We start from the raw sequence: 17,191 nt of genomic DNA, 5'->3' as shown, positions 1-17,191 counted from the left end.
ACATCTCTGTGTATGCTTTATGCCTGTATAACCTGCAAAGGGAATATCATGGGCTATGGCTAGAAGTGCCAGATGGTTGGCTCTGGGCACTACCAACTGCTGTATTCTCTCACCCTCTAGCCCTCCCATAGGGTCCACTCTACTGTAACCCTTTGTCCCAGTACACAGATTCCCCCTTCCCTTGAGAATCAGTTGCCTCACTAGCTACCTCCCTCAGGCCTTGTAATGTTGGGTCTGAGAGCTGAGCCTGTCTCAACTCTCTCTTGGTAACCCTTCTCAGCTCCTCTTCCACAGGAAGTCTGGTATTCTCTGACAGCGGTACCTCACTGTCAGCCTGGGTACTATTACTCACCTCTGCCCTTGTAGTCACCTTGTCTAAGTCAACATCAGTACCCACAAGCAGCTGTGGCTCACCGTCAGTCTCAATAATACAAGGTAGCCCCCTCCCTGAAGTAACCACCTTACCAGGCCTGCCTGCAAGTGTGCAGTCTTTCTGGGTCTCCCTTAGGCTACCAGACCCACTTGCTTCTATCCAAGCCTGACTGCATGTAACTGCATGCACACAGGGTACTGCATTATCAAAAATCATTCCCTGTCAGGACATCTGCAGGGATATCCTCAAACACACCTACTTGCTGGCTTCCTTTTCCACCCTCCCAGTCAAGGTGAACCTAGCCAAAGTTATTTGAAATGGGGCCCTTTCTAAAGGTCTGACTGGAGTAGACTACCCAAGCAAGTAGTTCTCCTCTGTAACCATTGCAGGCTTTACAATGGTTAGGTCAGAGGCTGTGTCTCTCTTAGCAGTGGCCTCTTTCCCATCCACTAAGATAGGATATAACCTCTTGTGGTAGTTTGGTACCCATGGTATCTCGGGACAACTTACTGCTGGCATTTTGTCATTCCCACTTACTGGCTCTCCCACATTTTGTTCCCCACCTTGCCTCTGTGGACATCTATATGCTACGTGGCCCCACTGGTTGCATTTGAAACATTTAACCCTAGGTCCTGGACATGTACTTGACAAGTGGCTTCCCCTGCTACTGGCAGACTCTGTTGAGGCAGTCTGGGCTACCCACAAAGGGTTGCCTTGGGTTGCCTTAGACACATGAACAGCACTGGGTGTCCCTTTCCTGTGCAGTGGTGCCCTGCTTGCTAGGTATAGGTCTCCCTTCTTCCCCAAGTCATCTGCAGTATTGCATTGTCTATCGGCTAACCAGATTTTCATGTCCTCAGGCAAAGTGCCAAGTGCTTGTTCCCTCACCAAAAGGTCTTCCACCCCTTCAAAAGTGGTAACCTGAAATCCACTCACCCTACTATGAAAATAAGTGCTTAGTTCATCAGTATATTCACACACACTTTCATCTGCCTTGCGTCTATGCTTACAAAATTTTTTTTCTATAAGCTTCAGGTGTAACCTTAAAGCATTCTAAAAGACATTTTTTACAATATTATAATTTAAGCAATTCATATCAGACAATTTAAAAATAGCAGTTATAGCTTTACCATTGAGTAAGGGAGGTCAGGAACCATACCCAAAGCCCATGGTCAACATTATACTGTTTACATACCCTTCCAAACATATGAATGAAACTATCAGAATTATCCCCCTCTGTAAATTGTGGAAGAAATTCTTTGTTACTTCTAGGGTTCGGCTACTCCATTCCCCATTACCTCCATGACTCTGGTGAAGAGTCAGCATCTCCTTTTCATGTTGCCTCTGCCTCTCCTTCTCCTCAGCCTCTAGACATCACAGTTTGTCATTTTCCTCAGCCTCTAGATGTCTCACTCTCTGTGCTGCTTCTATTTCCAAACGCTTGGCCTCCAGCTCAAGTCTCTTTAATTCCAGACAAATTTTTAAGTCCTCTGTAGAAAGGTTGAGCTGTCCATTTTCTGAGAGTTGTCTCCAAGGCCAGCCTGGTTGTCCTCCAAGTTGCTATTCTGTGATGAAGCTGTGACTAAAGCTGCAATCATGTCTGCTTTACTCAGGTTGGTATGTACCAGTCCTTTAGCCTGGCACATCTTAGCCAACTGGCTCTTTCTCAGCTTGCCATACTCCTCTGCTGACCTGCTTGCCTGCTAACAAAAAAAAATAAATAAAACAATTGTGATGTGAAACTCTGAATGTTCACTGCATGGCTGATTGAGAGTACAAACACTTGAAGTGACCACTAAACACAGGCTACAGGAATTCAGTATCGACACCACTACAAGCCAATTAATATTTAATTTGGCTATCTTACCGCTGTTAGCCAATTAGTTTGTGATGTGGATATCCCACCACTGACAACCAGTTAATATGTGATGCCCCTGCACTGGCCCAGTAATCAAGGAGCCTCAATACTAACCACTGGCAACAGCTAGAGGATGCACACATTGGGAGGATGACAAGTACACACACAGTAAATAGCAATTTCCCTTAAGAGCCCACAGAGATCACAGTCAGTCTGGGGCTGGTTTCTCCCTCTTTCTCCAGATCCCCAATAAGACTCCCCACTGGCATAGCTATAGGGTTAAGATCTCAGTTGAGGGGCCAAGCCAAGACCTCCAGCACCCACTATGTCCAACCAGTGCATCGTGTCCATGCCCAAGTAGCTGACACACACACACACACACACACACACACACACACACACACAAACACTTTGAGATTTGGTTTATATACAAACACACACACTCTCCTGGGGAAGGGTGGCACAGGTTTACTAGCTATGCCCCCTTCTGCCCAGACTATAAGGTAGTTTCCACTGCCACCAACCCCTACTTATCAGCTGCTATAATGCCCTTACAAAGGGTGTACAATCCTACTGTGTAATGTTAGTATTATCCAAATTGTAGTCTGATGAAGACTTGCAAGGATGTTTAGGAGTGGCCTGTAAACTGTCACCAAATACATATACAAGTACTCTAAGAGCTTAAATATGTCTCACAAATATCAGCCACAAAGATGGGTTTAAATATATTTAATAATAAATAATAAAAGAACTAGACCATACTCAGAAAATCAATGCGGTAAATTCAGAGTCCAAAATCACAGGAAATATTTTAAAACAACATTGCAGGACAGTCTCAAATAAATACATAAAATATCTAAATTAATCTTTACTATATTCCTATCTATATCTAAAAGAGATACTATGCTCTAAATCTTACTTACAGCAAGGCAAATGCAGATGATGATGATGAGTGGATGTTTCCAGGTCAAAGACCAAAATACAAAATGCACAGTCTGCCTCTGAGAGAGTTCTTAAATCAATATCAAATATTACTGATGGATTAGCTTGTATGACATCACTTTTTGTCACCTGACTTCGGTTCCCAGGCTAAAACAGAAACTAACAGAATTTAACATATATGTGTTAAAATACATATTTCTCAGATGTTTGCTCAGAACTGAAAGTCATTAGAACACTTTTGCATTTTAAACCTAGTAATTACTTTTCTTTCAAGACAATACTATCTCTAGACATTGTGTCTGCTACACTGAAACTGAGAGAGAACTTTTATAGCACAATCGTAAAGCATTTTCTTTTGTTCTAGTTTCTACTGTTAAAACATGCATCTGCACAGATATATAGTTTATAATGAATTTATGTTTTAAGTCAGCAGGGCATGCTGTGGTTACATTTTAGCTCAGTACATAACATACAGTTCTGTATAAATCATGTCAATATTCACAAATGACATAGAATTATTTACAAATTTCCAGATAGCAGGGATGGCAATATTTACCTATATCACTACTACATTTAATCATCTTAATATAAACAACCAACATTTAAAACTTAGCGTTTCAATCCTGTGATGCTGCTTATGTATATTTGTCATAAGAGGTGGCAACTGCCTCTGAACCTAACTGATCTAATTGCTTTGTTTTGCTATGAAAAGCATGGCCATATTGGAAGCAGCTGTGAATCGTTAGACGTTCTCCACCTCTCTGCAATACAGACAGTGGAAAACAATTTTTACAGCTCTCTGTCTTGTTTATAGTAACTGCTTTGCTTTTGATATCAGCAGGACCAATTACTCTTCTAAGATTGACAACAGTACCCAACAGGATAAACTATAGATTTCTCTGTGTCTGCGGCATGTCATGCAGGCAGAGATAAATTCCTCTGCAAGTTATGTGAGAAGTTAAGCTTTCAAAAATGTGGATGGGCTTTCTCTTTCTTTTGATTCCAAGACAAGGACATGAAAGTTTTACAAAGTACAAGAAGGTTTTGGAGCCTGCACAATATTGGAACCATATTTTAGGGAGAACTGTAACCTAAAGGTTGAGTTAAACTGTAGGAGAAGATGGAGCTTTCATTTAAAGTACAGTTAAGTATAGTTCCATACATCTAGGACAGTTTCTCTTGACAAGTCCCTCTCTCTTTCTCTCTCTCTCTCTCTCTCTCTCTCTCTCTGAACTTCTCAGTAACTCTTTTTTATTAGTTTTACTTGGGCAGGAACTATGTCCAGATACTTATAGTGTCTTCTTTCAGCTTTCTCTTTCCTCTGTAGAACTTCATCTGGGAACTGCTGCTCCAGGCACAATATTTAGCACCAGGAAGGGACAGTGACTCTGAACTACTTGATTTCAGCCCTCCTTTTTTATATACCACATTAACTAACAAATCTGCAAAATCCTACTGTAACTACAGCACTGTCCCTGCCTTTCTTAAAGAACTATGTCTATTTAATATGACAGTTTTATTTGCAAAAAATAACACAAGTTTTATACACAGTATTTACAACATCATTATTTCCTTCCCATTATGGCTGGTTCATTTAATTTTGGCATACCTCTCAGCAAGAACTGCTACACTGTGCAACTATACACATATTATAGGTTCATATGTTCATACTAGGCTATCTGCCATAGGGCATTTATAAGCCTAGCCAGAGTGTGTTTCGCCACCCATTTTAAATTAATTTTGCTATGCCCTTTTTCGAGGTTAGTGTACTGTGCCTCTGTCTAACAGTGACACAGAAGTGATACCCGGGGTAAACCTATGATCTCCCATCCACTCATCAAGATTCCTCTTGAAGAGAGTCAATGAGGGACTCTGCCTTACCTGGACTGGGATTTTATTCCAGAGTGAAGGGAGCCTCTGGGTTATGAATCTGTCCCTCCAGCATGTCCTATTTATTTCAGTGCTGAGGTTCAAGTCTCTCGAGTGCGTAGCTCGATGGGATTTGGATTTTCTGAGGTGCAGCATGTCCATTAATTCTGGGTTGGACATGGCTTTATACATCAGGCACAGATCGCCTCTGAGCAGGTGGTATGCCACTGAGTAGAGCTGGAGTTTCTTTAACCGGGCAGCATATGGCATCTATATATATATATATATATATATATCATGCACACATATTTATGTAAGCACATATGCATGTGGGTTTGTGTGCATAACACCATTTTGCATTTTGTTACTGATAACTTTCTTTACTCCTTTGATATGTTTTTCAGACCTTGTCAGAGACTTTTCTGTGCCCATTTTGCTAACACTGATAGGTCCAAAGTTAGGATAAATATGTGCATGTCTATGTCTATGTGGGTATGTTTTTATGTGTATGTGTTATGTGTATATTAAATGTTTCACACACACATACCCTTTTGTGCATTTTTGTGAGTTTAACATCATTATACAGGTACAGATGCATTTTATTCATTGGATGTGCTTTGAATATCACACCAGAGCTTTTTTCTGCCCATTATGTTAGAATAGATAACAAGACAACAGAAAGTGAGACCACTATAATGTATTTACTGTCACAATGAAACAGAGAAGGTTAGAATATACAGCTATAGAGAAAACAAGCTTTTCAGGGTACCTACTTTGTACTTTTCATGGCCTTCCAGCACTTAGACTCTAATTATTAATGATATCTAAAGTTTTAAATCATGGTATAAAACAAGGGAAAGTATGCTCTTGACTGCTACTGGGACCATACCGCTCAACTGTTCTCCATTTTGCAGAAAATATCAAAGTTAAAGTTTAAAGAATAGGTTGCACAAAGTACCAATTGGCACCTTTAAATCATGATTTCTTAGCATTTTTTCTTATCAGCTAAAACTTTAATGCAAGGGGCAGGTTTTAACCAATCAGTGAACCAAAATGATGAAGTATGAATCGCATGATGCTTAGAGGACAGAAATAAAGTGTGTGCTGTTTGAAAAGAATATCATCCAGCTGTGGTTGGTAATATAACTGCTGTAGTGTTATGTTGAGCATCGGCCTAAGCAGCTATGCAAATAGTCATTAAAGGTGGTATTATGGTGGAGCACTACGTTGTCTTGGTGAATATCAATTAAAACCCACTTAGAAGAATGTTTGTCTTTTGTTTTTACATTTTTAGTCTACAAAATGGAGCTGATCCAAATAAAGTACAACAAAATGTTAACAGAAAAAATTAAACAAAAAATGCTTATGAGAGTTTGCGTCACTAAAGTACTTACCACTCTTGCTTTTTTTTTTAATATTACATTATTTAGTTCATACTGAATGTAATCTCAGAAACATTTTTCATGTCAGTCTCTACTCTGTAGAGCTGTGACCGTGTTTATTATTGATGTAATCGGAAAAATGATTCTTGGTTCCCAATAGCTCTTTCTAAAGGAACAGGTAGTGTTTCCCTGTGCAGATAATAATGCTGCTGGAAGAATTAAGCAGAAAAAATGCACAACTGAACATTGCATGTGAACAGCCTGTAACAAGAAAACAAATGGGTGGAAGAGTTTTATTACTTTACTCAATAAGCGAGTGGTATGTATGTTGATAAAAATATATGAATAGGAATAAAGGTTTGTGTTTTTTTTACCTTACAGATACAAAGAATACAAATGAACTTGATTATATACCCTATTTAATTACTGACTAAATTAATCGATGTTCAAGACTTGTATTATTTTTCCAGGCCTTGGCTGTGCATTTATTAGCATACTGCAAGATACCATGAACAAGATTTGCACTACAAATATGTTTAGGACTTTGAATAAAGGATGGTATAGTAGCACACCCACAAAGTCTGAAAATGAAATAGTAGTTAAATTCTAAAAGCAGTGCCACCCTTCTGCCTTTTTTGCACTTTGCCATGTTCGGTGCTAATGACTGTAGCCACAGAAGAACGCATTGGTTTTGTTGAAAAAGTGTTCCAAGATCAGGGCCTAGATTGTTTGATATGCCTTTAGCTTGTTTCTATCAGTGTGAAAATGGACTAAGAGACTACAAGTATAATGCCTATAGTTTCTAGAAGAGCACACCAGACGTGCTAAATTGGGGTTTGGGCAGAAATAGGACAGTATCAGAGATGATGGAGCTGTATTTATTGTATTCCAGATTAATCATAATTCCATCCTGTGTCTTTCTATGCAGGACAAAATCACTCAGACTTGGCACTGTGCAGTGATCTGCAGTTTGGTGCTGAAATGTAAGTGCCTGTGTTTAGTCAGCCATCATGAGTCCTGGAATATTGCAAAGAGACAAACACTGAGTGATAGACAAGATTTATAGATATCATTCTGTTTTTAAATGTGCAGGTGATAATTCTACTGGAAGTCAGAGGGGTTATGCTCTTAGGTATACAAATATGCTAATCAGCTGTTCAGATTCTTGCCACATGTATCTACTTTTTAAGAACCTTTGTACAGAAGTTCAAGGTCTGCAGATAGAGAGAGGTATGACTGGGACCCAAACTGTCAGCATTTTATATGGATATGCTAAACTAATGTATATTATCTGTTTGTCTCCATAAATTCAGTTATTATTCAGTGGTCTGTACAGTAGTTACTATATCTCATAAACAACTAAACAGAGTGCATTTCTAAAAGTTAACACTTTTAAGACCGTCCTATAAGTACAGTTTATTGCTAGAACTAATCTTGCAAAAAAAACTTCTTTTTCAGTCTCTATAAACTTTGGGAATAAATTTTTACAAAGTACTAATGTTTCTCATTATTTTTTTTGATGTTTATGCAGGTGGCATGGGCATGATGTATTCACTCAGCGAGCATGGAAAGCAGCTAGCTATTCAGTCTGCCAATATTCTCGGCATGGACATCTGTTCTATAGACCTTTTCATGAAGGATGATGGATCGTTTGTGTTCTCTGAGGCCAATGCCAATGTTGGCTTCAATGCCTTTGACCAGGCATGTAACGTAGACTTGGGTAGTATAATTGCAGACTATGCCCTTTCCTTGTTACCTAGCAGATTGACCAGGAAGATGTCAATGCAGTCTGTTGTGTCAAGCACCAGTGAAACCAGTGAACCGGAAGTTTGTGCCCAGGCCAGTGCCATTCCTGAAAATCTCTACACAATGTGTGTTAGTTCACCATCCAGTGAGAGTGATCCTGATCTAGCAGAAGTCCAACATTCTTCCACTGTGTCCCACTTACAGCACTCTGCACTTCCTGGTCCTAGTTACACCATTAACAAAATCATTACTTCACAAGTGAAGGCTTAAGGCAGCAAAATGGCAGAGCCTTCCAAGCACAAATGTGCCACTTCCCTGCTCAGTGGCTTGTTAAAATTGTAATCAGCTGGGTAAGGGTACAATTCAGATGAAACACATGTCTACAATTCATGAATATGTCAAAATGAGTTATATAAAGCTAGAAAATAAAGAAGTACTTCAGGCATGATCTCTCCATAAAAGCTGTAAACAGAGCAACCTTGCATGAAACACACTGAAAAACAGTATTCTTCTGTTTTGGGCAAGCAATATTAATTTCACTCTCTAAAAGGCTGACAAAGGGATTACTCTCTTTAACTACTGGGAGCGCATTTAATAAGTACTGAGTATATGCTTATTCAGTACTTAGCACTGTGTGCACATTAACTAGAGTATGATTTTAATTTAAACATCAGATGTTTGTTTTTAGTTTTCAGGCTTGCAATACATGCTGGAAGTTACTGAGGCTTTTTGAGGACATCACCATGTTATGAGAAATAAACTGATTAAAACAGAATTGCACTGCTAATTATGTAAAAGTTTGGTTAATGTTTCTTTCTTTGTGTAGCTCTTTACTGCAAAGTTCTAAATGCTTTCTAAGGTATTCTCTGTTAGTGCCCCTTCTGTCAAAAGTAATGTCTTTTCCATTCTCCTAACTGGCAAACAGCCATGTGATACACATCTTAATGCAGGTGGTAACAGATGTTCACAGAACATAATGAAGAAACAGTTGTCATTCTTTTCTGACTCTGCTATTACCTCATCCTGTTTGATGTCTGGCATAATTGCTATTGAGAAAGTAAGCACAAATGAAGGGATTCATGTTTCCTTGCAAACCAAAGAGTTGCAGTAGTTGTGAAAATATGGTACACTTTTTGTTATATGTTTTGATATATGGTAGCACAGGTCTGGCTTGCTGCAATTTTATGGATTGTTTCACTAATATAATTTTTGGGTACTTACGTATTATCGCAACCACATTTTCTGACGTGCTGGACTTTCTTGTCTTTTATTCAAACAACAAAAAGGGAGTGTAATCAGGAAGGGTAGACTGTTAAAAACTCTTCTGGGATGTTGGTGGTGGGTTTATAAAATGTTTAAGGGTTCAAATTTGAGGATTTGCGGCTAGTGTGCTTGAAAGACGTCAAGCATTGAATTCAGTGATCATCACAGTGGCTGCGGGTATATACATACATTGGCCGGAAAGGAGTGTGGGCAAGTTATAGCGTATGATGTTTAGACACACACACACACACACACATGCATGCACGCACGCACACACACACACACACACACACACACACACACACACACACACACACACACACACACACACACATTTCCAATGGATTAGCTGCTTTCGAGCACGCTAGGCACAAATCCTCACATTTGAAAACCCTTAATCGTTTTTACAAACCCACCACCAAGATACCACAAAAGAGTATTTTAACAGTCTACCCTTCCCGATTACTTTGTAAGAAGTTAGACAGGGTACTGCTTTGCTTCTCTTTTCTGATGGCTTTCTGTTCTCAGGGCAAAGGCTGTGAAAAAGGAACGCATTTTAAATGGAATGGGGGACTTGCTTAACTGACATCATGAGATGCTGGCAGTAAATGGGAAACCTGTTTCTCAAACCTTATTTCTTCAGCCGTTTCAGTGAGAAACCTTCCTGAAAACCAGAACACATTACAGGAAAACATGTCTCTGAGTTTTTTTCATAATTCATTGCTCCCAGTTGACACAAGGAGAAGTAACCAGCATTAGCGCGAAAATGTGGTTGCGATAATACGTAAGTACCAATTTTCGATATTATGGCAGATTTGGTGCTACACACTGTGGGCATTACAGGTCATTTTAGACTAATGACTTTTTAATCTTTGTAGCATCTGCTGCAGAAGCAATGTGTTAATGTCTTAGATAGCTGTAAGTCCAGTGCTTTTCCTACATACATTTCATGGTGGCAAAGGTGCTACATATCCCATCCCTTTGTGGTTATATACCAAGTTGAATAGTTCACATCTCAAAGTAAGGAAAATCAGATGCCTTGATATCTAGTTCTAATACTTTTTAAAATTTGTGTATGCCCTTAACTTTGCACTTTAGTCTGTTTCAGGCATTTTAACTCTGGAAACCATCCTACCTTAAGAGGTAGTAGGTCCTGAACAGAAATCAAGGTTTGAGGAAAGCAAAGCTTGAATGACTTGCACATCCTGCAACAAACTTTACTTAAACATCATAATCAATCTAGTTTTTGACTTCGATCACAACTCTTTGAAAGGCGTGTATGCACTTAGAAGCAATGACAAATGAGGAACGTTCATTATCCTTCTACAAGCATCATTTCATTTATGGAACTGTTCCACCATAGCATAACAGTTACAAAGGACTGTCACATGACAACAATTTTACTGTCAACAAAATAAGTCCTGTTGAAACAGGATTCTATTAGTGAGACACATTTGTGTCTTTCGGCTTTTCCTGATTGGCAGTAGAGTTTTACGTGTTGGCTTGCCGGGCCTAACGCACAACCTTCAATGAAGGAACGCCCATTCACACATGTCGCCACACAGAACACGCTCTAACTGAGAATCGAACGGGCAACGTCTAATTGTGCGGCGACAACGCTACCGCAGCACCACCGCCGCAGTCTATTAGTGAGACACATAAAGCCCATTAATTAGCAGTGAGTAAAATTAATGAATTATACAGTTTAAAGTAAGGAACTTGCTAAAAAATATGTTGAATTATATGATGCCTTGTGTCCCACCAGCTTATCTTTCTCTTTCACAATTAGAATAATAAACATTCTGATGTAATGTTGTAGTTTATAATGTTTTCCACTAACCTACTAACCACATTTCCAGTGGTTTGACTGATAGATATCTGTGCAGGCATACCAGTAGCAAGCACAGTGTTTTTTTTCATTTGTAGCAGCAAGCTGTTCCATTCATTCAATACTTACTCTCGTTTTTACATTTTATGGCTTCTTTATACTCTTAAACTTGATATTTATGGGCTTCTTAGTTTTCTTGTGTCCTGCTAGCATGTGAACCAGAATTTAAATAATTTTGCTTTAAAGAACAGCAGCCATATTTCTGTTTCACTTTCTTATTTTTCTGAATTGAACAAACTGATGATTCTAGTATGTTCTGCTAATGGCTGTCCTCCACACTTATGACCATTTATGTTCTCCTGATGACTGTTCTCCATACCTATGATCCGTTATCTTACCAGGAAACTTCTGCTGTTGTAAGCAGCTCCCTGTAACATCAGTCACTAATCATCAGTCATTTCTTCATTCCTAAAATATGAGCAAAACCCCCTGCCAGGTACTTGCCGGTTGGCTTTAAATTTCTCCCAGCTATGGACACCAGTCTCTATCTTAGTGGCCACTATTTATATGACTTTTATCTTTATCTAATACCTAGGTTGTGGAGGGAGTCAGAATTTAGATTTTCAGATGCAAACTTCCAGCAAAACAATATTGCAGTAATTATGATGTAAACTGAGTCAGATCACCACCTTTAGTCCACAAAAGCATTACTGACTGCAAGTTATACTGTATTATTTTCATCACAAAAGGTGTCTCATCCAGGAAAATAGAGGTCATTTTTCCCCTCTACTATCTACAACAACTGGAAAGGCTGCAGAAATACCTCAAGAGGATTACCTGCCTCAAATAGATTCCCTGCGCAGACTGTCTCAAAAAACTCCAGCTTTACTCCATCACATATCGCCTACTCAGAGGTGATCTCTGCCTAACATACAAAGTTATGTCAAACCCAGAGCTATTGGACATGCTGCACTTGAAGAAATCCCAATCCATCCGAGCTACATGCTCTAGGGGCCTAAACCTTGTCACCACAATAAACAGAACATGCTGGAGGGATAGATTCCTGACCCAGAGACTTCCAATGCTCTGGAACAAACTACCTATCTATATCAAGCAAAGCTCCTCATTAACACTCTTCAAGAAAAATCTTGATGATTGGATGGGAGATAGGAAATTAACCCCAGGGATCACTTCTGTGGTTCTGTTCGACAGGGGCACAGGAAAATAATTTTCTTGGGTGGCGAAAGCCAAGGTACCTTTTTGGCTAGGCTTATATAGGCCCTAAGGCCAATAGCCTAGTACCTACCTATGAACATATTACTGGCAGCGCTCCACATTTTACAAATTTATGTATTCCGGGGTTCACTGATATGTGTACAATTTACTGCAACTAACATACCTGCAAATAGGCTGGGACTGTTTTGCACACAATATTTAATACTTCAATACTTTAATGACCTTTTCCCATCTAGAACACAAACTTCTTCATAAACACAACACTTTGATATATTACCATAAACAGTAGCAAAGTCAGGGATCTGATGCCCATCGATCTAGAAGAAAACATATTCTTTCCCAAAATATCAGTTCAATTAGCCTTTTTTTCCTGTAGAACAATAGTATCTAAGAGAATATTTCCCATTTCCCAATTAGTTAATATTTCCCAGATTTGGCATTGACCAAATCAGTTTCATCTAAATAAATCCTGTGTTTTATGGAATAAATGATTTTAAGGAATAGCAGTGTTCAGCAGCGTTCTTTTTCTTTTCATATACTTATTGCTTGGCTACGTGTGCTGAACTTTGGTACTGTGCAGAATTATATTGTGTTTTGTGTGTACCTAGTATTCAACAATACCTTACTACTAAACTATAGTCTACATAAAATACTCAATTTTTGCTTCGCTTTCTTACATAAACTACACTCTCTCCATTTTTCCTCATCTTCTCTCTTGTAACTTCTTCTGTCCTATCGCCACATTAAATTCAGTTTGCTTGGTATTTATTTAATTAGAAAATGCTAATTTTATTCATACATTTTTTTAATTTCATTGTACCATACATTGTTCTTATGCTTTGGAGCTTTTCTCCCTGAGCCACCACTGAAAATGGGCATTTGTTTAATCAATTTATTCCTGTTAATAAATGTTGTTGTTGTTTTTCTTTCAGCTTTTCCTGCTTAGGGGTCGCCACAGTGGAACTCTGGTCCGCTAATGATTGGCAGTCGATTTTTATGGTACCGAGGTGCCAGCCCGATGCCCAACCTTCAACGAAGGCATGCCCATTCACTCATGTCTTTTGAATGCCACTCGACCACGGGGAGGACATGCAGACTCCACACAGAAGGCGCTCCAGCCGAGAATCGAAAGGGAGAACCTCTTGCTGTGAGGCGACAATGCTAACTGCTGCACCACCGTGGCTTCTATCCCTGTAAAATACAATAAATAAAAATAAATGAATAAATTCTATGACTCATTTAGTCAAGGTATAAAACCTATGTCAACAAAAACACAGCAGAGATATTATGAGGTAATGTGTAAGAAGATAAGAGACTGCCTGGTATTGCCAATCTCATTGACAAAAAAAAATGAGCATGTTCCTCATACTGAAAGAATAATAAGGCTATATGATTTGTCATAGAGGACAAGAACATTGCCTTTTTATATGCGATTGCTGAATTGTCATCCATCCTGTCTTCTTCTCAGTCGAACACAATCTTCTTCATGCTCTGATCTATGCACAGGTGTGTAAAGCTCCTGAATACTGCAACCACTAGAAGGTAAGGGGCTCCCACTGACCCAGGATGCACTTGTGCAGGAGCTACCAAATCAAGAGCTTCAGAGATTACTTTAGTATAGGCCATCACTAGAGATTCTGGATCATCTGCCCCGTCATCCAGCAGGAATTGGTCCATCAAGGACATCAAAGTACTAGTAGAAACATTTTTCATATCCCTTTAATGGAACAGCACAATATCTGATGGCAAAACTGCTGGAAGCCCCAGCTTAAAATAAACCAGGACATTTTTCAACAATGTGACAGGATCAATCCCAAGGCTCATAAACATCAGACCAAGTAGGAAGCTATAGCCCAAAGGATGTCTCTGAGAATGAATACTGGAGATTACTAATAGAATGAAGCTAAGGCCCACCATAAGGTGTAGAAATGTTTAATGAGTTCTTCAGAATTCTTGACAACTTTGAAATCATCCAGGACTAACCATACTGAGTCATCCTGCAAGATACTGATAAAGAAATCCATAAGCTCTTGCAGTAAAGGTTCAAGGTAATTTTCTGGAGAGCACACGCAGATAAATTTACAGTTCTGTTATGCTATGTCATCTAAAGACACAATATTCAAAGAAGCTATCATCTCCGCATATAACCTGTCTCAATTGTGAGCAATTACAACAGGAGATGGAATCCTTCGAGGATACCATAATCATAGAGCCCCACGACACCGCCATAGAAAGTGAAAAACAACACAACGAAGGTTGTTTAGTTGTTAAAAAAGGGAATTTTTCTATATACAACTATACAGAAGTTGAAGTTAATGATCTATTTTTCGAAGTCTTCACCAAAGGACTTCATTTTGTCCCACAAGGCTCCATTGATATATCGCAAACAATTTTAGATCTTAAACTTTTTACAAGGCAGTTAAATGTAACAGCAATATTGAAGCAAAATTCAAGTGACAAAGAAAAATTTTATAGGAGAAGTACATGGAATCCCCCATTACACCCTATTTTAAAAACATTCGAAGACATGGTTGAGGACGAAATAAGAAATATAAAAGTTAAAGACATGTCAAAAAATACTAATTTCACTGAGGCATCATACAAATTGATCAAAAAACTAAACAGTGAGGGAGTTCGAGTCATGAAAACAGACAAAGGGGGGGGAGTAGTCCTGATGTACCAACAAGACTATGAGGCTTCACTATACACACATTTACATGACATTGAACAATACAACCAGGTGTCAGTAAATGAGAAGAACATTGCCTATGCCAAGATAAAATATAAATTGGAAGATAATTTGTATCAAGGAGCAATTAATGAGGGACTTTACAACTACCTTCTAGTGCCTAAACCAGTCACCCCCATTGTGTTTGGTATCCCGAAAGTACATAAAGGACTACAGCCATTGACATTTAGACCGATTGTAGCAGGGGCAAAAGGGATTACCGAACCACTTGGGAAGTTTATAGATGCAATATTAAAGAAACTCACTACATCTCTAAAAGGTCTATGTAAGGACTCATGGGAGTTTCTAAGGAGTATAAGGAAGGAATTGTATCAGGAAACCAACTACATGGTAACAGTGGATGTGGTTGAGTTATTCCCAAGCATACCGCATGAGACTGGTTTGGCATGGTTTAATGAAATGTTGGCAAAACATTCGAATCTGGGAGGCAAAATGATTGCATTGGTAGTAGAACTTATGGAAGTTATCCTGAAAAATAATTTTGTGTATTTCTGTGGAGAATTATTCCGGCAAAAAAAAGGGGTAGCAATGGGGACCCCTTGTGCCTCCGCATATGCCAACATTGTCCTGAGTTACTGGGAATCCAAATTTATATTTAACACACAGTGGGCTGAACATCTTACACACTACCAACGCTACCTGGATGATATATGTATATTATGGAAAGGTAGTATAGAAAAGTTGGAGCAATTCATTGAACATATCAATGGCAGTACAGAATTTTTAAAATTCACTTGTAATATTTGTACTGACAGGTTACAATACCTAGATGTAGACCTATGTAAAAATACAGAGAAGGGTTGCTTTATGTCCTGCATACACAGAAAAAGAAGTTACTCAAACATGTTTCTTCATTTTAATAGCAACCACCCCCTATTTCAAAAAAAGGGAGTCATCAAAGGACAGATTATTAGGGCGGCAAGAATGTGTAGTGAGGAGGTGTTATTTAATGAAGAATGCTTATTTTTGAAGATGTTGTTTGAAGAGAAAGGGTATCCCACAAAATTAATAGATGAAATAACAGCAGAGATCAAAAGTCAGAGGAAAGAAAAATATTACCCTTTATTAGGGGAAGAGCGAAGGGACAACAACAGCAAAATGGAAGATGAAGCAAAAAAGCAAGGGTGTTTGTTTGTACACACTAATTGTAATGAAAGTTGGTCAGTAGAAAGGATTATTAACAAATATTGGCCAATTGTAACTACAAATGAAGAATTTAAGAGGACATTAGGCGACAAACCCCAAGTAGTTAGAAGGAGAAATAAAAATTTAAAGGAATTATTAGAGGTAAATCATGAAAAGAAGAAAGAGGGAAGAAACAGCAAGAATGGGACATTTAGATGTAACACTTGCAAACAGTGCCCAAACATGATAGATAAAAATGGCTTATATTTGAATTCAAGGAGAAGATACTTAAGATCCCCAGGATATTTCAACTGCAAAGCTAAGGGGGTAGTATATTTAGGGTTATGTCAGCAGTGCCAATGTTTCTATGTCGGAAAAACAGAGAGGACATTAGCCAAAAGAGTGTACGAGCACCTCTATGAAATTAGTAGGAAAAAGGACACCAATGCGTTCTTTAAACATTCATTAACATGCGCAAGCATGAATTTAAAATTCATGGTACTTGAACAGGTTCATGTCAGCCCTAGAGGGGGGGATTGGGAAACATCTTTGGAATACAAAGAGCTACTTTGGCAAGTGAGACTAGAGGCAGCAAAGTTTCCTGGACTTAATGGAGCCATTAGTATTAGCAGTTTATTAAAGATGAGAAGGGCAAAATTGTAGAACAAAAAAAGAGAATGACCATAGGGTAATGAACAGAATAGTTGGTTATGCATTAAGGTAAAAACAATTTGAAAACAAATGATATGGGTTGTCAACAGGATTATCACAGATATTAGTACAATAATAGCAGCATATAAGCTGAGAGACGCCAAAAGAA

At 38.7% G+C, this 17,191-nt stretch overlaps 1 protein-coding gene across 1 annotated transcript in view; it reads left to right on the top strand.

The window, feature by feature from the left end:
- The window catches only part of RIMKLA (ribosomal modification protein rimK like family member A), a 338,747-nt gene extending 329,790 nt beyond the window's left edge, over nt 1–8,957 (top strand). The window contains exon 5 of the mRNA XM_044060444.1: nt 7,956–8,957. Within this exon, the coding sequence (XP_043916379.1) occupies nt 7,956–8,440 (485 nt within the window). The 3' untranslated portion in view covers nt 8,441–8,957. The remainder of the gene's footprint in view (nt 1–7,955) is intronic.
- Nucleotides 8,958–17,191: the final 8,234 nt, after the last annotated feature.

The sequence above is a fragment of the Protopterus annectens genome, chromosome 2.part0, assembly GCF_019279795.1.
Source record: "Protopterus annectens isolate FY-2018-M chromosome 2.part0, PAN1.0, whole genome shotgun sequence".
NCBI classification, from domain to species: Eukaryota; Metazoa; Chordata; order Ceratodontiformes; family Protopteridae; genus Protopterus; species Protopterus annectens.
This window is presented reverse-complemented; position numbering and strand designations above follow the sequence as displayed.